The sequence below is a fragment of the Stenella coeruleoalba genome (assembly GCF_951394435.1).
Source record: "Stenella coeruleoalba genome assembly, chromosome: 4".
Taxonomy (NCBI): domain Eukaryota; kingdom Metazoa; phylum Chordata; class Mammalia; order Artiodactyla; family Delphinidae; genus Stenella; species Stenella coeruleoalba.
Window position 1 is genome coordinate 129,087,676 of NC_137149.1, and position 23,733 is coordinate 129,111,408.

Here is a 23,733-nt window from a genome sequence, read left to right on the forward strand (position 1 = left end):
CTTTAAAAGTATCAGGGTTACAAAAGTAAAGATTGAGAAATTGTTCCAGATTGAAGGAGGCTAAATCGACATGACAACTAAATGCAATGTATGATTCTAGCTGGGTGCCTTTTCTGTCACGGATATTATCAAGACAACTGTGAGCCTTAAATGCACTTTGAAGATGAGGTGACAGTAATGTATGAATGTCATTTTCCTGACTTTGTTGGTTGTATCATGATTATGAAGGAGATAGTCCTTGTTCGTAGGAAATGCGCACTGAAGTGTCTGGGGGTGATGGGGCATTGAGTTGGCAACTTACTCTCAAATAATTCAGGAAGAAAGGATCCTTCTTCACATGCTTGCAAGTTTTTGGCACTTGAGATTGTTTCAAAATAAAACTTAAACAAATAAGATATGACTATGCTGAAGGGTGGCATTTACAATTTAATGTCTTATCTCCCCTTCTCCCCACCCTCTGTTCCTGGTGTGTCCTATAGCCAAATCTACCACTTTCTACATTTTATTTTCCTAATACAACTTTTTGCATGCATCACTAAAAATGCAAAAGGCAGTAGTGATGTTTTGATAGGTGTCCTTAATCCTAGCACTGGTATTTTCACATGCTTCTCAAAATCAGCACTCATGTTAGGATTAATATCTTTCTTCTATATATCAGAAAAACCTGTTAATCTTATCTTTAAGAAAAAAATTATTGTATAAATAGAACATGAAAATGTAATAACATAATCCCTACACATTAGTAAATACATTTTCCCAAGTTCTCGTCCCATCCTAGTCCATATACATAAATTACTTTTACATGGTTGTAATCACAACATAGGTACAATTTTATATTCTACCTTTCTTGTCTGAGCATACTCCAATATTGTTAGAGAGCTTCTGGGGCTCTTCTTGCCCTCTGAATCTATGATTACATTTTTGAAACAGTGACCTCATAACATAACTAAGGGACCATATTACATTGTTCAATGTCTGCAAAGCACCTTATTGCTTCCACCTTGTCAGTGTAATGCAGTTATGCAATCTGGTAATTGCTGTCCTGATGCACTGTCATTTGATGAAGGCTTTGAAGTCACTCAGACTTGGGCTGCTATCCCAGCTCTGCTTCATACAAGTTCCTAAACCTTTCTGAGCCCCAGTCTTCAATCTCAAAAACAGGGATAATAATGTCTGTCACATGCTATTTGTGAGGATTAAATGAGATAATGAATGTGAAGTTCTGAGCACAGCACCTGGGACGTCTTAAGTTCTCAATAAATGTTATTAACATTCATCTAAGAGACACATGACTAGTTAATAGAATGTGGGCTCACTCCAAATACTTAATTTTGTGACTCTCTTTTTTATTTGTGATGAATGTGGGTTATTTTTTAGATGGTATCAAATATCCAAAGAGTTCACCAGGATTTCTAAAGAAACCAACTGATTTTCCTAATTGTCTCCAGAATTGAGAACCTATAGGAAAATTAGAGTGACAGGTGACTAATCATCTTTCTTCAATGTCTGCTTTAGATTATCTGTCTCCCACACCCCAACACAAAAGGTTGGAAAAAAAGAATCCCTTAAAAATGTAATCATTGGAACATGACAGAAATATTAAACATACAGTTTGCTTTTCAAAAATGACCAGTTAGCTGTGAATTTGCCTAATTCCTTTTACAGTCAAATGATTACATACTATGTAAAATGGATAATGTCCCAACTTACAAAATGGACCGATAAAGGAGTTACTGTTTGTGTTAGCAGGAAATATTCTACAAGTACTATTCTTTGAGAAATTCCTTGAAACATAGGCTCTCCCTGGGCAATTGTGTGTTTGACGATCACTAAGTATTTCACAGAGAGGCACTGGCTGAAAATGTTAGTGTTTAGGGGCCAACCATCATTGCTAACTGTGACTTGCTCAAATTATATATCAACTGTGTTTTCTGGGTTTTTTTTAAACATCTTTATTGGAGTATAACTGCTTTACAATTGTGTGTTAGTTTCTGCTTTATAACAAAGTGAATCAGCTATACATATACATATATCCCCATATCTCCTCCTTCTTCATCTCCCTCCCACCCTCCCTATCCCACCCGTCTAGCTGGTCACAAAGCACCTAGCTGATCTCCCTGTGCTATGCGGTTGCTTCCCACTAGCTATCTGTTTTACATTTAGTAGTGTATATATGTCCATGCCACTCTCTCACTTCGTCCCAGCTTACCCTTCCCCCTTCCCGTGTCCTCAAGTTCATTCTCAACTATGTTGTATTTACAGAAATTCTGTTTTTACACTATTTTAAAGCAGAAGGGACAGGAATCCACTGTACATTGAGGAACACTGTCATAGCACAAAGAAACTCAAGCCATTTAAAATTCTAAAATTAAAAAGGATAAGAAACAGTGTTGAAAAAAAAATCTTCTAGATACTTTTATAAACAAAGCTTTCTAAATAGTTATCATGACCTTAGAGAAACCCACTAACCTTTTCACCAAGAATGCAAATGAAAGCAAAATATTCACATAGATGAAGGAATAATAATTGTCTTTTGTCTGCTTGGAAAAGGTAGTGAAGATTCTCAGGAGGGATAAGAAAGGACGAATGTGTTTTAAAATGCAAGCTTTTTCCACTTTTACTCGTGTCATGCTACCAGCGAGGAGAGAACCAAGCATGTGCACAGCCAAGTAGTCTGAGCCAAAGTCATTAAGCTGACAATGAAACGTGTGTGTGGAGAAACAAGGGAGCAATGATTAAATGGGGAAGAAAGCCAGTAAGGGCTGAAAAGCGGTGACTGTTGGCTGTGTGCATCCCAGGGAGGCTGGTGGAGGGAAGATTCAGGTCGCTCTAACAAAAAGTTGGCAAGGAACAAACACATGAAAAGATGCTCAACATCACTAATCATTAGAGAAATGCAAATCAAACTACAATGAGGTATCACCTCACACTGGTCAGAATGGCCATCATCAAAAAATCTACAAACAATAAATGTGGGAGAGAGTGTGGAGAAAAGGGAACCCTCTTGCACTGTTGGTGGGAATGTAAATTGATACAACCACTATGGAGAACAATATGGAGGTTCCTTAAAAAACTAAAAAGAGAACTACCATACGACCCAGCAATCCCAGTACTGGGCATATAACCCTGAGAAAACCATAATTCAAAAAGAGTCATGTACCACAATGTTCACTGCAGCTCTATTTACAATAGCCAGGCCATGGAAGCAACCTAAGTGTCCATCAACAGATGAATGGATAAAGAAGATGTGGCACATATATACAATGGAATATTACTCAGCCATAAAAAGAAATGAAATTGAGTTATTTGTAGTCTGGTGGATGGGCCTAGAGTCTGTCATACAGAGTGAAGTAAGTCAGAAAGAGAAAAACAAATACTGTATGCTAACACATATATATGAATCTAAAAAAATGTTATTGATGAACCTAGTGACAGGGCAGGAATAAAGATGCAGACGTAGAGAACAGACTTGAGGCCACAGTGGGGGAAGAGGAAGCTGGGACGAAGTGAGAGAGTAGTATTGACATATATACACTACCAAATGTAAAACAGCCAGCTAGTGGGAAGCAGCCGCATAGCACAGGGAGATCAGCTCTGTGCTTTGTGACCACCTAGAGGGGTGGGAGGGAGGCTCAAGAGGGAGGGGATATGGGGATATATGTATACATATAGCTGATTCACTTGGTTGTGCAGCAGAAACTAACACAACATTGTAAAGCAATTTTACTCCAATAAAGATGTAAAAAAAAGCTGGCAAGGGAGGCTCACTATTCTCCTGGACCATTCATGGGGGCTGCCACTGAGTCCCTTCCATCTCCAATGTCAAATTCAAGGATTGAAAATGAAGGTTAAAGCCTATCCGTGAAAGCAAAACATGTCTTTCTGAAACAGCTTTTACAACAACTCTGATTCTGTGATTGGAGTACATATTGTTTCCTGTAGGGTCACTGAGAGCTTTTGAATCACTTAAACATCATTCCTAGGGTTGAGGAGCACAGCTGAAGCTGGTTCCTCCAGTCTGCCCTGCTCTTTAAGCATCACCCTCCTTCTCTCTACACTCCAGATTCTGTTTGAAGGCTCAAAGAGAACCTTCAAAGAATCTCTCAGGGGAACCCCAAGCGTCTAAGGAAACCAGGCTCTGACCCTCAAATTTGGAACAAGTCAGGCAGGCTGGAGGCCTGTGAGGGGAAATGTGTCCAAAGTGGATCCAATTCAATAGAAGCCTTTTTGAAATGAAGGTCCCCATGATGGAAAATAGCCCCCGGCTCCCTTCTTGACAGGAAAAAGACGTGGGGAAGGTCAGCATCTCATTAGCTCATGAGCTCAGGTAAATCAAATTCACCCTTGATCTTTTGAATCTCCTCTGGATTTTTCTCTAGGAAAAAAAGTTAGCACAATTATGAAGGCTTTCATATAAATTTAACGTAAAACATTCTTACTCCCTTTTTTGTTGTTGTTGATCTAATAAAGAAAAAACACATTACTGATACAAGGCGATTGATGGATGGTTTTGTCTTTTACGGGAAGAGTCAAAATATTAATACTTACGTTTTGATGAGAAAATTAGAGAACAATCTAGATTACTGAGAATATTTAGATACTGCCCTAACATTCTGTTTCTTAAGCTTGTTTATTAAAACTAGTTTTTGCATTATGCTAGATTGTTTTATTTCAGTTAAGTGGATTTCTTCTGATGGAAGATTTTTTTTCGCAGAAAGAGCACTTACAATTTCTAGCGATACATTAGTGACCCCAGAGTCATAGCACTCTCAGAAGCTACTGAGAAGCAGAGTTGATCTCCTTTTTCTTATTGAATCTCTTCTGCTAAGTCTAAAGACATTTTGCTGGGCCAGGGGAGGTATTCCTAATGCCACTGTCCATATTACCTTCAGCTTACAGGAAGAGCTATTTCACTTGGCCGATGACATTGTGTATACTTATATGGATCCCAAATGCCAATTAAGATTTGCTGAAACTTTCTGCCATTGCTGGTGCAATGAACACCCTTGTTCAAGCCACTAAAAACAAAAACACTTGTACCATTCTAGAGGTGATCTCTTTTGGCATCTCTAAGTATGTCTGAATAATCTTTTAAATTAATATTCATGGCCAAATTCATTGGAAGGTGTAAACTGAGGTGAAGCAGGGAGCGCTTCACTGTTCCTGACCAGCACATGCGACCAACCCTCACCTCATCCTTGTGTACTTATTGAAGGATGCCTCCACTCCAGGAGTCATCAGCACCATATCCTCCCATGAGGTCCAGGGTAACACGGTCAAGCCGTTACCAGCAGTGCAGGGGACACTGGAGCGTGGTGCTGGCTGCAAACACTGGCTCCATTCACCATCAGAAAAGAAAAGCCTGCTCCCTTTTTTCGGACAAGACTCCTGCTATGACTCAGTGTGTCTCCCAGCTGGGTAGCCACGAGTATGTTTCCTTCTTTAGCCCATATTATAATGGAGGGTGAGATGAAAAGGAATACAGGCCCTTGATACCTTCTACTTGGAGTGCTAACTAATGCAGGGCGTCGTGTCTGATCTGCTGCTTGGCTGAGGGGATGGCAGATGGCCTTCTGAAAGCTTTTCAAACCCAGACCACTTTCAGCGGGGCACGAGGGGGGTATTGTTACATTTTCCAAACGGTGGTAGGAAGAGGTACCAAATAAAAGCACACGACAATTGTGCCACTTCTCCAGGAAGCTTATTACCACCTTACAATGAGGGCTAGTTGGGATGCCAAAAACAGATGCAGAAGCAGCTTTGACTATTATCCAGGAGAGATTTTAGAGAGCAGAGTCAGGAAGGAGGCTGAGGCATAAAGGAGGACAGTGGTGGGAAGAATATTGGCAGGGAAGAGGTGAGGGCCAGGATGAAGAGGAAAAAGAGGAGCTGTCTTATTTGTATCAGAAGAGAATCATGCTCTTGTTTAAAGGGTTTGTTCGTATCCACCCCCCGACCCCTTCTACCACAAGCCTCTTTATCAGGAAGACATCAGCAGTCCCGCTTACAGAGCAGCATCCACAGGGCGCTGCCGTTACCATGACAGCCAATGTTGACAAATCTTGGAGCCTTTTAAGAAACTTGTGTGTGATCTCTTTGAAGTGGGCAAAGGAGGAACTAAAACGTACTGAATACTTACTGTAGGCCAGGCTGGTTCAGGAAGCTTCCTTTATTATTTCATTTAATCTTCAAAACAATTCAGAGACATACTCTTATGATCATTTCATGACCTAGGAAACTGAGGCTCAGGGATGTTACATAACTCGCTAAAAGTCCAACAGACTCAAGTCCAGGCATTTCTGACTCCAAAGTTCAAGCCCTTTCTGCCACACTACTCTGAGCCAATTCTCCAAATAGCCAGGTCCTGTCTACTACCTGGCAAGTGATAGTAGGTGCTCAATAAATGTTTCCTGAAAGCAGAACTAAATGACCCAGAAGTGGAGATAGGAAAGAAACTCTTAAAACTAGAAATGATTTAGGAAAGCTGACCTTAGGAGTCTATTCTCAGCTAGGGGCCCTCATCCCAGTGTACACACAAACTCAATCAGAATTATTGGGCCAAAATGTTTTGAGTGTCTATTAGGTGCCAGACATTGGGTTAGGTGCCAGAAGTACAGACATTTTAAAACCCAGGTTCCATCTTCCAGCAGCTCACAGTCTGTTGGTGGAAGGAACCCATATACATACAAGTATAATATGCTGTGAAAAAATATAGGTAGAGATAAGCTTGGCATTCTCAGAAAGGAGAAAGGAAACCTTACTCAGCCTGGGAAGGTCAAGGAAGGCTTCCTGGAGGAGGTGATGCCTGGATGGGTTCTTAAAGGATGAATAGGAATTAGCCAGGCAAGAAAGGGTGACTTTTGTTATTCCAGGCAAAGAGAGCAGTATGAGCAAAGTCCAGAGGCATGAAATAGACAGCATGTGCATAGAACATTAAGTGTTTCCTACTGAGCCCAAACTTTGTGGCAGGAAATGACACTGAAGAGATAGGTAGAGCCAGGAAGAGGGAGACTTTAAATGCCACGTTAAGTGTCTTGGACTTCAGCCAGCAGGGGATGCAAGGCATCGATCGGTCTCTGCAGGGAGAGGGAGTGATATAGGCAGTGTGGAGGAGAGATGTGAAGGGATAGAAATTGAAATAGGAAGAACAGTTGGGCAGTTGATGCTGTGGTTTATGTGGGAGATGATGAGGGCCTGATCAGGGAAGTGGTGATAAGATTGGAGAAGGCCAGATTAATTTGAGAAACATTTTCAAGGTCAAGTCAACAGGAATCAGTGCTTTGATTGGGTTGTGAGAAATGATAATGGGACGACATGTGAATTTCTCGCTTTAGGAACTGGGTAGATGATGCGGCCATTCATTAAAATTATGAATCTTACATGGGAGCAGATTATGGGGTGCCCAAGGGGTAAGATGAGTTCATTTGACACCTGGGACATATCTAGGTTCTAGCAAGCAGTTGGATTATGAATCAGAAACTAAGAAGAGAGATAAAGACAAACGATAAAGATTTGAGAACAGAAGTCTGAAAATACATTCTTCTGCAGTCATAGCTGACCTGCAGATGTGTTTTGTTTGGACTTCCATGATACTGTTTTTAAAATTAGGATTAGGTGGAAAACAGGGAAGAATCAGGAAGTTGCACCAAAAAAACCCCTGTATTTTTGGTGTCTCTTGAAAACTGTGCTTTTTTGCATTTCCATTCTTTCATGACAGCAGTCAGCTAGAAGTGGGAAGCAGCTTGGCTCTCTGAGCAGGGCACATGCTCTTCAGGAGCCTCAGTCCTCACCTGGCTGGGCGCCTGGCCCAGAGGCTCAGCGTTGGTTGCTATCTCATCATCACAATTGCTGTTGCCTTGCTTACAGTAGAGTTAAAAGAAAAGTAAGCTTTTCTTGTTCTCTTAATCAAAAGTAGCAAAAGAAATCTAGTCCAAGAGGACTGTGTGTTTCAAAGAAAATGATGTTGTGAAATTAATAATGTTCCCATATATTTGATGTGCAAACCAACCATGTCCTTGTTGAAAGAATTAAACTTGAAACATCACTGTGAAATAAACCATATTAAGAGTAATATCTGCTATATGTAAAAGATACATGATGACTTTCCATTTGTTTGTATCTTCTTTAGTTTCTTTCATCATTGTTTTGTAATTTTCAGGGTACTAGTCTTTACTATTGTTAAATTGTCCATACCACCCAAAGCAGTCTACACACTCAGCGCAGTTCCTATCAAAATCCCAATGGCATTTTTTACAGAAATAGAAAAAACAATTCTAAAGGTAATATGAAACCACAAAAGCCCCCAAATAACCAAAAAAAACCTGAGAGAAAAAAAGAACAAAGGTAGAGGCATCACACTTCGTGATTTCAGAGTAATAAAAATATATTACAGAGGTGGACCTTCAAGATGGCAGAGGAGTAAGACGTGGAGATAACCTTCCTCCCCACAAATACATCAGAAATACATCGACATGTGGAACAACTCCTACAGAACACCTACTGAACGCTGGCAGAAGAACTCAGACTTCTCAAAAGGCAAGAAACTCCCCACGTACCTGAGTAGGGCAAAAGAAAAAAGAAAAAACAGAGACAAAAGAATGGGCACGGAACCTGCACCTCAGGGAGGGAGCTGTGAAGGAGGAAAAGTTTCCACACACTAGGAAGCCCCTTAGCGGGCAGAGACTGCGGGTGGCGGAGGGCGGAAGCTTTGGAGCCACGGAGGAGAGCACAGCAACAGGGGTGCGGAGGGCAAAGCGGAGAGATTCCCACACAGAGGATCGGTGCTGACCAGCACTCACCAGCCCGAGAGGCTTGTCTGCTCACCCGCCGGGGCGGGTGGGGCTGGGAGCTGAGGCTCGGGCTTCGGAGGTCGGATCCCAGGGAGACGACTGGGGTTGGCTGCGTGAACACAGCCTGAACGGGTTAGTGCACCACAGCTAGTGGAAGGGAGTCCAGAAAAAAGTCTGGACCTGCCTAAGAGGCAAGAGTCCATTATTTTGGGGTGCACGAGGAGAGGAGATTCAGAGCACCTCCTAAACGAGCTCCAGAGATGGGCACGAGCTGCGGCTATCAGTGAGGACACCAGAAACGGGCATGAGACACTAAGGCTGGTGCTGCAGCCACCAAGAAGCCTGTGTGTAAACACAGGTCACCGTCCACACCTCCCCTCCTGGGAGCCTGTGCAGCCCACCACTTCCAGGGTCCCATGATCCAGAGACAACTTCCCCGGGAGAATGCACAGCATGCCTCAGGCTACTGCAATGTCACGCCGGCCTCTGTCAGCAGAGGCTCGCCCCACATTCATATTATAACTACTGTACCCCTCCCTGCCCCCGGCATGAGTGAGCCAGAGCCCCCTAATCAGCCACTGCTTTAAACCCGTCCTGTCTGGGTAGGAACAGAAGCATGAGGGCGACCTACACGCAGAGGTGGGACCAACTCCAAAGCTGAACCCCAGGAGCTGTGGGAACAAAGAAGAGAAAGGGAAATTCCTCCCAGCAGCCTCAGGAGCAGTGGAGTAAATCCCCACAATCAACTTGAGGTACGCTGCATCTGTGGAATACCTGAATAGACAACGAATCAACCGAAAATTGAGGCAGTGGATTTTGGGAGCAACTGTAGACTTGGAGTTTGCTGTCTGCAACTGACTTGTTTCTGACTTTTATTTTTATCTTAGTATAGTTTTAGTGCTTGTTATCATTGGTGGATTTGTTTATTGGTTTGGTTGCATTCTTTTTCTTTATTACTTTTTTATTTTAATTTAAAAAAATTTTAATTTTAATTATTTTATTTTATATTATTGATTTATTTATTAAAATTCTTTCTTTCTTTTCTCCCTTTTCTTCTAAGCCATGTGGCTGACAGGGTTAGGTGCTCTGGCCTGGTGTCAGGCCTGAGCCTCTGAGGTGGGAGAGCCGAGTTCAGGACATTGGTCTACCAGAGACCTCCCAGCCCCACGTCATATCAATTGGCAAGACCTCTCCCAGAGATCTCAGTCTAAACGCTAAGACCCAGCTCTACCCAATGGCCAGCAAGCTCCAGTGCTGGACACCCCATGCCAAACAACTAGCAAGACAGGAACACAACCCCACCCATTAGCAGACAGGCTGCCTAAAATCATACTAAGTTCAAAGACACCCCAAAACACACCACCAGACGTGGTCCTGCCCACCAGAAAGACAAGATCCAGTCTCATCCACCAGAACACAGGCACCAGTGCCCTCCACCAGGAAGCCTACACAAGCTACTGAACCAACCTTACACGCTGGGGACACACACCCAAAACAATGGGAACTATAAAACTGCAGCCTGTGGAAAGGAGACCCCAAACACAGCAAGTTAAGCAAAATGAGAAGACAGAGAAATACACAGAGATGAAGGAGCAAGGTAAAAACCAACCAACGCTATGAGACTAGATATCAATTAAAGGCAAAAATCTGTAAAAAATACAAACACATGGAGGCTAAACAATACACTACTAAATAACCAAGAGATCACTGAAGAAATCAAAGAGGAAATCAAAAAATACCTAGAAACAAATGACAATGAAAACACGACAACCCAAAGCCTATGGGATGCAGACAAAGCAGTTCTAAGAGGGAAGTTTATAGCAATACAATCCTACCTTAAGAAACAAGAAACATCTCAAATAAACAACCTAACATTACATCTAAAGCAATTAGAGAAAGAAGAACAAAAAAACCCCAAAGTTAGCAGAAGGAGAGAAGTCATAAAGATCAGATCAGAAATAAATGAAAAAGAAATGAATGAAATGATAGCAAAGATCAATAAAACTAAAAGCTGGTTCTTTGAGAAGAAAAACAAAGTTGATAAACCATTAGCCAGACTCATCAAGAAAAAAAAGGAGGAAGACTCAAATCAATAGAATTAGAAATGAAAAAGGAGAAGTAACAACTGACGTGCAGAAATACAAAGGATCATGAAAGACTACTACAAACAACTATATGCCAGTAAAATGGACAACCTGGAAGAAATGGACAAATTCTTAGAAATGCACAACCTTCAGAGGCTGAACCAGGAAGAAATAGAAAATATGAACAGACCAATCACAAGCCCTGAAATTGAAACTGTGATTAAAAATCTTCCAACAAACAAAAGCCCAGGACCAGATGGCTTCACAGGTGAATTCTATCAAACATTTAGAGGAGAGAAAACACCAATCCTTCTCAAACTCTTCCAAAATATAGCAGAGGGAGGACCACTCCCAAATGCATTCTATGAGGCCACCATCACCCTGATACCAAAACCAGACAAAGATGTCACAAAGAAAGAAAACTACAGGCCAATATCACTGATGAACATAGATGCAAAAATCCTCAACAAAATACTAGCAAACAGAATTCAACAGCACATTGAAAGGATCATACACCACAATGAAGTGGGGTTTATGCCAGGAGTGCAAGGATTCTTCAATATATGCAAATCAATCAGTGTGATACACCATATTAACAAACTGAAGGAGAAAAACCATATGATCATCTCAATAGATGCAGAAGAACCTTTCAACAAAATTCAACACCCATTTATGATAAAAACCCTCCAGAAAGTAGGCATAGAGGGAACTTACCTCAACATAATAAAGGCCATAAATGACAAACACACAGCCAACATCATCCTCAATGGTGAAAAACTGAAACCATTTCCACTAAGATCAGGAGCAAGACAAAGTTGCCCACTCTCACCACTATTATTCAACATAGCTTTGGAAGTTTTAGCCACAACAATCAGAGAAGAAAAAGAAATAAAAGGAATCCAGATCAGAAAAGAAGAAGTAAAACTGTCACTGTTTGCAGATGACATGATACTCTACATAGAGAATCCTAAAGAGGCTACCAGAAAACTACTGGAGTTAATCAATGAATTTGGTAAAGTAGCAGCATACAAAATTAATGCACAGGGCTTCCCTGGTGGCACAGTGGTTGAGAGTCCACCTGCCGATGCAGGGGACACGGGTTCGTGCCCTGGTCCAGAAAGATACCACATGCCGCGGAGCGGCTGGGCCCGTGAGCCATGGCCGCTGAGCCTGCGTGTCCAGAGCCTGTGCTCCGCAATGGGAGAGGCCACAGCAGTGAGAGGCCCGCGTACCACAAAAAAAAAGAAAGAAAAGATACATGATGGAGAAACCTAATAAACTGAAATGAGCATAGAAATTTCAATAGTTTGTTTTGGAAACTGAATGAAATAAACAATGATATACCATTGTCTCTTTCCCACAAATACACTGCTTGGCCCTAAATGTGTTTGAATTTACAAGCTGTTTTAGAGTCATTGGTATATAGCATGGAACCAGAGAGAGAAGGAAAGCAGGCCAAGGGCAGAATCTTGGGGAAAGACTTGTAGGAAAGGGTTCCCAAAGGAGCCTGAGAATGATGAGGAGAGGTTAAAGGAGAACCTGAGAACTGTGGTAGCATCAAAGCCAGGGGATCAGAAAGACAGGAAGGAAGGACATCAATACTATCAAATGTCTTTGTCCTGCACTGTGTGTCTGTCACCCAGAAGGGAGGCCAGTGCAACAACTGTACAGCTTAGACCAGAGATTCCCAAACTACCTTGGTTCATGGTGCCCTTCATTTTAAGTTATTTTTTTACAGTTCTCCAAGGCCAAGAGAAATACCAGACAGTTCCACAAATTAAGTATTCAGGTCCAAACATCTTAATAAGTATTTGTGGCCTTAAAACTTAGTAATCATTTGGAAAAAAAAAAAAAAACACTACACCTAAGCTTAAAGAAATTTCAATTTCTTTAAAACTTCATTCTTAAGTTTTCCTTCTTAACAGCAGGAAACTCAGCATGGAAATAGATGTTATTGAAAGAAATGTAGGTCAATCTAATGTGAAATTGTGAACAAGCTGCATTTGTTTCATCATAATTTGTCTTCCCATTTTTATTTATCAAAGACCAAGAACCTCTTATTAACAAGAGCGTACCAGTACTGCCACATCAAATTGATACACTTATCTCCAAAAGCCAAAGAACATGGGGTTTCAGTTCTTTCCTGCTACAAGTACCTGAGCAATTTCTATTTGCCGTCTTGGAAAGCTGAAGCAGCACGAATCAGAGCTAGTGCCTCAGCCCACTGCTGGTTACCACGCTGGACCATCGCTGAAGGCCCCTGGTGCCCCAAGATTCTGTGACTCGTCTGCCCAGGGATGAGGAGGTCTTGAGGGCGAGCAAGGAGCCTTCAAAGCCCTCCCTCGGCTGTGACAGCTCACCACCAACCCAGGCATCCTGCTTACCCCGTCCCAGTTTATCACTTTATTCCACGCCTACTGCCGGCCTCACATTCGGTTAGCTAACAACTTCGACGGTGTCCCTCTCCAAACCGTTGACAACCTTGGATTAGACACCTGAGTTCAAATCCCCGCCCTCCTCTGCTTTTGTGGGCCCTGGAAGCGCGAGGGCGGCAGAGGATGAGACGCGGAGGGTTCGGGATGAGGCGGTGCCGAGGACTGGATGAAAAGTCATCTGTTTCACAAAGGCTCCTTCTCAGCCTCAGCGAGCATCAGCTTTCAGGCCCAGCCCACGTCACAAGGGAGAAAGAATGCTGGGCGGGGGCGTCTTCGGAGCAAGCCAGCGCCCCGTAGGAACCGCACGCGCCCACGGCATATAGGACTCCCCACGCGCACGCTCAGAGCTCATCGTGTCTTCCACGAGCTAAGGAGCAGATTTTCCCAGGTCTTTGTTTCCTGCGCTGCCGTCTGCAGCTCTGTCATTTTTCTAAAACGCCCTGATGGGAGCATGTGAAGGCCAGCGGTATCCCACTTCTTCAACAGCCCCGGGACCTTGTACTTTTCCTCGCGTCGTAAAGGCTGAAAATGCGCCTGTTTGATTTTCAAAGCCCCCAGCATGTTTACGCGGTGCTAGGAGGCCAAGCTTAGCTCTGGCTGGCTGGCAGTTCGGCTAATTGGCCACACTTTAGAAAGAGGCTTTTTGAATCTGAGCATTTAGGGAGAAAGTGGAGAAGCGTGGCTGTATGAAAGCAATTGATATTAAATATTCATGTTCTGCTCTGTTAATCAGAATCAGGAACCCCCATTGCTTAGCTGCAGTCTTGCTGGCTTCTATGACTGTGCTAAGGGAACTTGGATACAAAACAATGCCACCAACCCACACACACACATACACACACACACACACACACACACACACACACAACGTAGTTGCTTATAGGTTTGAAGTGTTTCTAGTTAACATTGTGCCACTCAGCAGTGTCTGTTTTCTCTCGGATGTTGAATGAGCCATAGTTATCCCTTCCATCAGCGTTTTAGAACCAATGCTCCCCTCTTTTTCCTTCTCTTGTGTGGAATTCAGCAAACTTTGTCCTTGCTTAAAAACCGGACATTTTCTGCAGTAATTTTTAAAGCGAATTGCAGTGTATTCTAGTTCATTTTTCAGAAATGGTAAAATTATTTCACGAAATAGAGAAGTAGTGGACTATAATTGAACAAATTGGGGTAATAATATCCTAGGTTGTTTTAGGTCTTCTCTCATCGCTGACTTCATATTGGCAAACTGGTGCTAAGTAATATAAATGGGGTGTCTGTACTTTATATATATAACATACACTTTACATATGTTGAGGTCATGTTTCCTGAGCTCTTAGGAAATAAACGTTTTATATTTTTATTTGTCGACTGATTTTTTAAAGTACGTGTAATTCAACCACAAGAACCTTTAAAATAATCACTTAATTTTAAAGGAAAAAGAAAAATAGCTCTTAATTAAACATTTTTTTGGTTTTATTTTTGTAGCTATATTTTTTCAAGTTTTCTACAATGACTACGTTTTACCATTATAATAAAAACAATAAAAACTATAGTTTTAAAAAACAGCTGAGCAGTTGCTGAATTTTATGTTTCAGAATTCATCAGGTTCTTCCTTACCTGTGTCGTCTGCAAGAGAAATGTTGGTGAAAGTACGATCCTCCTCTTCCTCTTGGCTGGACCCGTCCATCTTGTTCACTTTTCAGGCCTGTTAGTGAGAAAAATGGGGGCAGGGGGAACGGCAGTTCTCTCATGTGATCGCCCTTGTTAAATAATTAATAAATGAGCGCCCACGTAGGTGCTATCTGATCCTTGCACAAGCCACCCTCTTCCTGCTTTCCACCTGAGGAGTTCTTAGTGCGTGTTGTGGACCTAACCGGAAATGATTAGGGACCCAAGTTAAAGAGTTACAAACCTTTACCTGAAGCTGTTGAGTTGGCACTCCTGCTGTACTCTGGCTAGATGTCAAACCTCGCCTTCAATCCAGTGTCAGTTTCCTTAGACTGAATTGTCCACGAACATTGCCCCAAAAGCCCTGGAATGAGGTTGGGGGGAGAAATTGAGTTTTATGTGATTAACAAATCTTTTGGACACCTACAATAAAATTCTAAGGGATTTGGGTCAGTGACCTAGCACATGACTTGGTCACAGAGCCTCAATTTCCTATCCTGTATCACAGTGTCTTCTGTAAGGATTAATAATGACTCCAAACAATCAGGCATATGTGAGGGAATAAGATTCTGTATGTATTAAGCTCATCAGTGCCCTCTCATATTACTGTATATTACTCCATGAAAGCTCATTAAAATGACAGGATCTCCCTTCTCTATTTCTGGAGGAGCCAAAGGGGAGAGATGTTGGGCTTGCCAGCCCTTAGGCCAAAGGCCCTTTGCTAGAGGAGGAAATTTTCCTGTACAGCTGTTTTTCTTTGCCCCTAGTCCCCCTCGATATACAAAAACAAACGTAAAACTTAAAAAAAATTTTACATCATCACTCTTTGGGGGAAAAAATCAGCCAAATTTGATGAAGAATTTTAAGCAGGTATTAAAATTGAGCTACTACATGCTATATTTTGCCCTAAGTGCTTTGATACATAGGATTTCTTTTATTCATCTGAGTTCATTATTGCTATATCAAGCAAAATGGATGTAAGCTGTTGGAAATCCTAATGTTAAAAATTAAATTTCACTAGAATTCCCCCTAATTTTCCAATTCCATCCTACACATATTATGTGCCTATTTGATACAAGCTGGGGACTTTGGAGGGCTCAAAGTAAGAAATAGCTATTGCTGTTAATAAGCTTGTTAAAAAGCTCAAAGGCAAGATTCATTGAGGTTTAAGAAGGTAAAGAGTATACCTGGTTGGCAGATCTTGAAAGACTTAGAGAAGGTGACATCTGAGATGCTTGATCAGTGACAAGTGGCATCCAATAGGCAAAAATGGCCGGGTGGTGAGTGCGTTCTCAGTGAAGGGACATGGACAAAGGCTCAAAGATGAGGAAGCATTAGGCACATTTGGGAACCAAGAGTGGAAGGTACATGCAGCTAAGAGATAGTAGATAAGGTGGCATATAGGTTAAGTTCATAGCTAAGAGAGTTTTGAATGCCAGACTGTGTTAGTCCTCTAAGAATCCGACACTAAAGTAGGATTAAAAGGGTGAGAGAATACAGGGATGGAACCAGGAAAGGCTGGGAGAGCCATCAGAACATGATGCAGAGCTGACAAAGCAGGATGGAAAGTCTAGCTTGTCCTTCAGACTAGGGAAATTTCAACAAGGTTGTCAAAGAGTACTCAAGCCAAAGTTGACCCTAAGAGGCGTCCTGTTCCTCCCAGGAATGGTCTCCCTTAGCACTCCTGCAGTGCTTAGTTACTGGATGGGAGCAGCTGGTGGGAAGTGAGACCTCTGTGCAAATATGGTGATGGATTTCAGAGGACAGCAGCTGGGGCTCTTGGTCAGTTACACCAAAGTTGGAGGTCTACAAGGCATATGCACATGGCTACCATATGAGCTGCATTTTCTAGCAACTCTATATATAATCATGGAAGCATAGAAATACCTCTCTTCCTGATCCATCCTCTGTCAGTCGTAGAAATAATAGCACTCACTTAAGTAGTTACTAGTGCTAAGCAACAACCCCATGAAGTAGGCACTAATATTATTTCCATTTTAAAGATGAGGGAGCTGAGGAATGGAGAGAGATTAAATAAAAGACAAGCAGCTAAGTAAGGCTGGGATTGGAATCCAGGCCCTCTGGATCCAGGGTCTGTGCTCTTAATCACTATATTTATACCATTTTTCCTGGCAAAGAATTTAGAAACCAAAGTGTGCATTTGGTTTAACCTATGTATTTGGGTTTTGTTTTTATTACTTATGGCCAATCGTACTTTTTGTTACTATTAGCCTAGGCACTTGTTTTTTGCCTTCTTTCTGATTACCTTCAAGGACATTTCTCATGAAGTATCTATGTTAATGGACAGGGGAGTGAAAAGAGATAAAACTCAAGTCAGTCAGCTTTGCCACTATTCCCATAGTCTTTGGGCAAAGTTATAATGGAGATGTTCACTTTTAACTGTAGTGGAGAATTATCTGTGGATTTAAATTATCTATGTCAAATATTTACTCCTATGTTTTCTTCTACTAGTTTTATTGTTTCAGCTCTTAAATTAAGGTTGATCCATTCTGAGTTAATTTTTGTATATGCAGTGAGGTAGGGGTGCAGCTTCATTCTTTTGCATTTAGATATCCAGTTGTCCCAACACTATTTGTTGAAGAGACTATTCTTTCCCCTATTGAATGGTCTTGGCATCCTTGTCAAAATCAATTGACCATAGAGTTTTTGGGGGGGTTTATTTCTGAAATCTCAGTTCTATTCCATCGGTACTTATGTCAGTACCACACTGTTTTGATTACGGTAGCTTTGTGGTTAGTTTTGTAGTCAGACAGTGTGAGTACTCGAATATTTTCTTTTTTAAATAAAGTTTTAACTATTTGGGGTCCCTTGCAGTTCCGTATGAATTTGAAGATTGCATGAATTTGGTAATGAATTCTTAGATTTGACACCAAAAACACAACCAACAAAAGAATTAATAGATAAATTGGATTTCATAAAAATTAAAAACATTTGTACATTTTGATAATGTCAAAGGACATTATCAAAAATGCGAAAAGGCAACCTAAAGAATGTAAGAAAATATTTGCAAACCACATAGCTGATAAGGATTTAATGTCCAGAATATATAAAGAACTCTTAACAACTCAACACAAAGAGACAGACAACCCACTTTTGGAAAAGGACAGACAAGTGCCTGCATGTGGTCACGTCTGCCAGAGACAAGTGCTGCCTGTCTGAGCCCCAACGTCTGAGGAGGGGCTCTGAGGTGCTTGTCCAGGATGGTTTTTTCCTAAACAGCACAGAGCCTTGCTTTTCTGGATGCTCCCCCAGTGGTTTACTCCCTACTTTTCAGGCATCAGGGCTGTGCCTCTGAGGTGGGAGAGCCCAGTTCAGGACATTGGTGCACCAGAGACCTCCCAGCTCCACATAATATCAAAAGGCGAAAACCTCCCAGAGATCTTCATCTCAACGCCAACACCCAGCTCCACTCAACGACCAGCAAGCTATAGTGCTAGACACCCTATGCCAAACAACTAGCAAGACAGGAACACAACACCATCCATTAGCAGACAGGCTGCCTAAAATCATAAGGTCACAGACACTGCAAAACACACCACCAGACGTGGACCTGCCCACCAGAAAGACAAGATCCAGCCTCATCCACCAGAACACAGGCACTAGTCCCCTCCACCAGGAAGCCTACACAACCCACCGAACGAACCTTAGCCACTGGGGGCAGACACCAAAAACAACGGGAACTACGAACATGCAACCTGCAAAAAGGAGACCCCAAACACAGTAAGTTAAGCAAAATGAGAAGACAGAGAAACACACAGCAGACGAGGAGCAAGGTAAAAACCCACCAGACCTAACAAATGAAGAGGAAATAGGCAGTCTACCTGAAAAAGAATTCAGAATAATGATAGTAAAGATGATCCAAAATCTTGGAAATAGAACGGAGAAAATACAAGAAAGGTTTAATAAGGACCTAGAAGAACTAAAGAGCAAACAAACAATCATGAACAACCCAGTAAATGAAATTAAAAATTCTCTAGAAGGGATCAATAGCAGAATAACTGAGGCAGAAGAACGGATAAGTGACCTGGAAGATAAAATAGTGGAAATGACTACTGCAGAGCAGAATAAAGAAAAAAGAATGAAAAGAATTGAGGACAGTCTCAGAGACCTCTGGGACAACATCAAACGCACCAACATTTGAATTATAGGGGTTCCAGAAGAAGAATAGAAAAAGAAAGGGACTGAGAAAATATTTGAAGAGATTATATTTGAAAACTTCCCTAATATGGGAAAGGAAATAGTCAAGTCCAGGAAGCACAGAGAGTCCCATACAGGATAAATCCAAGGAGAAACATGCCAAGACACATATTAATCAAACTCTCAAAAATTAAATGCAAAGAAAAAATATTAAAAGCAGCAAGGGAAAAACAACAAATAACATACAAGGGAATCCCCATAAGGTTAACAGCTGATCTTTCAGCAGAAACTCTGCAAGCCAGAAGGGACTGGCAGGACATATTTAAAGTGATGAAAGGGAAAAATCTACAACCAAGATTACTCTACCCATCAAGGATCTCATTCAGATTTGACAGAGAAGTTAAAACCTTTACAGACAAGCAAAAGCTAAGAGAATTCAGCACCACCAAACCAGCTTTACAAGAAATGCTACAGGAACTTCTCTAGGCAGGAAACACTAGGGAAAGAAAAGACCTACAATAACAAACCCAAAACAATTAAGAAAATGGTAATAGGAACATACATATCGATAATTACCTTAAATGTAAATGGATTAAATGCTCCAACCAAAAGACATAGACTGGCTGAATGGATACAAAAACAAGACCCATATATATGCTGTCTACAAGCGACACACTTTTGCCTAGGAACACATACAAACTGAAAGTGAGGGGATGGAAAAAGATATTCCATGCAAATGGAAATCAAAAGAAAGCTGGAGTATCAATTCTCATATCGGACAAAATAGACTTTAAAACAAAGACTATTACAAGAGCCAAAGAAGGACGCTACATAATGATCAAGGGATCAATCCCTTTACAATAACAATTGTAAATATTTATGCAGCCAACATAGGAGCACCTTAATACATAAGGCAAATACTAACAGCCATGAAAGGGGAAATCAACAGTAACACAATCATAGTAGGGGACTTTAACACCCCACTTTCACCAATGGACAGATCATCCAAAATGAAAATAAATAAGGAACCACAAGCTTTAAATGATACATTAAACAAGATGGACTTAATTGATATTTATAGGACATTCCATCCAAAAACAACAGAATACACTTTCTTCTCAAGTGCTCATGGAATGTTCTCCAGGATAGATCATATCTTGGGTCACTTATCAAGCCTCAGTAAATTTAAGAAAATTGAAAACGTATCAAATATCTTTTCCGACCACAACGCTATGAGACTAGATATCAATTAAAGGAAAAAATCTGTAAAAAAATACAAACACATGGAGGCTAAACAATACACTACTAAATAACCAAGAGATGACTGGAGAAATCAAAGAGGAAATCAAAAAATACCTAGAGACAAATGAGAATGAAAACACGATGACCCAAAACCTATGGGATGCAGCCAAAACAGTTCTAAGAGGGAAGTTTATAGCAATACAATCCTACCTCAAGAAACAAGAAACATCTCAGATAAACAACCTAAACTTACATCTAAAGCAATTAGAGAAAGAAGAACAAAAAACCCCCAAAGTTAGCAGAAGGAAAGAAATCATAAAGATCACATCAGAAATAAATGAAAAAGAAATGAAGGAAACGGTAGCAAAGATCAATAAAACTAACTGGTTCTTTGAGAAGATAAACAAAATTGATAAACCATTAGCCAGAGTCATCAAGAGAAAAAGGGAGAAGACTCAAATCAATAGAATTAGAAATGAAAAAGAAGAATTAACAACTGACACTGCAGAAATACAAAGGATCATGAGAGATTACTACAAGCAACTCTATGCCAATAAAATGGACAACCTGGAAGAAATGGACAAATTCTTAGAAAAGCACAAGCTTCCAAGACTGAACCAGGAATAAACAAAAAATATAAACAGACCAATCACAAGCACTGAAATTGAAACTGTGACTAAAATACTTCCAGCAAACAAAAGCCCAGGACCAGATGGCTTCACAGGCGAATTCTATCAAACATTTAGAGAAGAGCAAACACCGATCCTTCTCAAACTCTTCCACAATATAGCAGAAGGAGGACCGCTCCCAAACTGATTCTATGAGGCCACCATCACCCTGATACCAAAACCAGACAAAGGTGTTACAAAGAAAGAAAACTACAGGCCAATATCACTGATGCATATAGGTGCAAAAATCCTCAACAAAATACTAGCAAACAGAATCCAACAGCACAGTAAAAGGATCATACACCATGATCAAGTGGGGTTTATCCCAGGAATGCAAGGATTCTTCAGTATACACAAATCAATCAATGTGATACACCATCTTAACAAATTGAAGGAGAAAAACCATATGATCATCTCAATCGATGCAGAGAAAGCTTTCAACAAAATTCAACACCCATTTATGGTAAAAACCCTCCAGAAAGTAGGCATAGAGGGAACTTACTTCAACATAATAAAGGCCATATATGACAAACCCACAGCCAACATCGTCCTCAATGGTGAAAAACTGAAACCATTTCCACTAAGATCAGGAGCAAGACAAGATTGCCCACTCTCACCACTATTATTCAACATAGTTTTGGAAGTTTTGGCCTGCAGCAATCAGAGAAGAAAAAGAAATAAAAGGAATCCAAATTGGAAAAGTAAAGCTGTCAAGAAGTAAAGCTGTCACTGTTTGCAGATGACATGATACTATACATAGAGAATCCTAAAGATGCCACCAGAAAATTCCTGGAGCTAATCAATGAATTTGGTAAAGTAGCAGGATACAAAATTAATGTACAGAAATCTCTTGCATTCCTATACACTAATGATGAAAAATCTGAAAGTGAAATTAAGAAAACACTCCCATTTACCACTACAACAAAAAGAATAAAATACCTAGGAATAAATCTACTTAAGGAGACAAAAGACCTGTATGCAGAAAATTATAAGACACTGATGAAAGAAATTAAGGATGATACAAATAGTTGGAGAGATATACCATGTTCTTGGATTGGAAGAATCAACATTGTGAAAATGACTCTACTACCCAAAGCAATCCACAGATTCAATGCAATCCCTATCAAACTACCACTGGCATTTTTCACAGAACTAGAGCAAAAAATTTCACAATTTGTATGGAAACACTAAAGACCCCGAATAGCCAAAGCAATCTCGAGAAAGAAAAACGGAGCTGGAGGAATCAGGCTCCCTGACTTCAGACTACACTACAAAGCTACAGTAATCAAGACAGTATGGTACTGGCACAAAAACAGAAAGATAGATCAATGGAACAGGATAGAAAGCCCAGAGATAAACCCATGCACATATGGTCAACTTATCTTTAATAAAGAAGACAAGAACATACAATGGAGAAAAGACATCCTCTTCAATAAGTGGTGCTGGGAAAACTGGACAGCTACATGTAAAAGAATAAAATTAGAACACTCCATAACACCATACACAAAAATAAACTCAAAATGGATTAAAGACCTAAATGTAAGGCCAGACACTATAAAACTCTTAGAGGAAAACATAGGCAGAGCACTCTATGACATAAGTCACAACAAGATCCTTTTTGACACACCTGCTACAGAAATGGAAACAAAACCAAAAATAAACAAATGGGACCTAATGAAACTTGAAAACTTCTGCACAGCAAAGGAAACGATAAACAAGACGAAAAGATAACCCTCAGAATGGGAGAAAATATTTGCAAATGAATCAACTGACAAAGGATTAATCTCCAAAATTTATAAGCAGCTCATGCAGCTCAATATCAAAAAAACAAAGAACTCAATCCAAAAATGGGCAGAAGACCTAAATAGACATTTCTCCAAAGAAGATATACAGATTGCCAGGAAACACATGAAAGAATGCTCAACATCATTAATCATTAGAGAAATGCAAATCAAAACTACCATGAGATATCATCTCACACTGGTCAGAATGGCCATCATCAAAAAATCTTCAAACAGTAAAGGCTGGAGAGGGTGTGGAGAAAAGGGAACCCTCATACACTGTTGGTGGGAATGTAAATTGATACAACCACTACGGAGAACAGTACAGAGGTTCCTTAAAAAATGAAAAATAGAACTACCATATGACCCAACAATCCCACTACTGGGCATACACCCTGAGAAAACCATAATTCAAAAAGAGTCACGTACCAAAATGTTCATTGCAGCTCTATTTACAATAGCCAGGACATGGAAGCAACCTAAGTGTCCATCAGCAGATGAATGGATAAAGAAGATGTGGCACATATATACAATGGAATATTACTCAGCCATAAAAAGAAATGAAATTGAGTTATTTGTAGTTTGGTGGATGGACCTAGAATCTGTCATACAGAGTGAAGTAAGTCAGAAAAAGAAAAACAAATACCGTATGCTAACACACATATATGGAATAAGAAAAAAAAAAGTTCTGACGAACCTAGGGTCAAGATGGGAATAAAGACACAGACCTACTAGAGAATGGACTTGAGGACATGGGGAGGGGGAAGGGTAAGCTGGGACAAAGTGAGAGAGTGGCATGGACATATATACAGTACCAAACGTAAAATAGATAACCAATGGGAAGCAGCCACATAGCACAGGGAGATCAGCTCTGTGCTTTGTGAACACCTAGAGGGGTGGGATAGGGAGGGTGGGAGGGAGGGAGACAT

The 23,733-nt window shown here is 40.8% G+C and overlaps 1 protein-coding gene across 1 annotated transcript in view; it reads right to left on the reverse strand.

Moving 5' to 3' along the window:
* The window catches only part of SCOC (short coiled-coil protein), a gene marked incomplete at its 5' end in the record, with an annotated part of 38,231 nt that extends 22,630 nt beyond the window's left edge, over positions 1-15,601 (reverse strand). Inside the window, one exon of the mRNA XM_079920309.1 lies at positions 14,905-15,601. Within this exon, the coding sequence (XP_079776435.1) occupies positions 14,905-14,974 (70 nt within the window). The remainder of the gene's footprint in view (positions 1-14,904) is intronic.
* Positions 15,602-23,733: the final 8,132 nt, after the last annotated feature.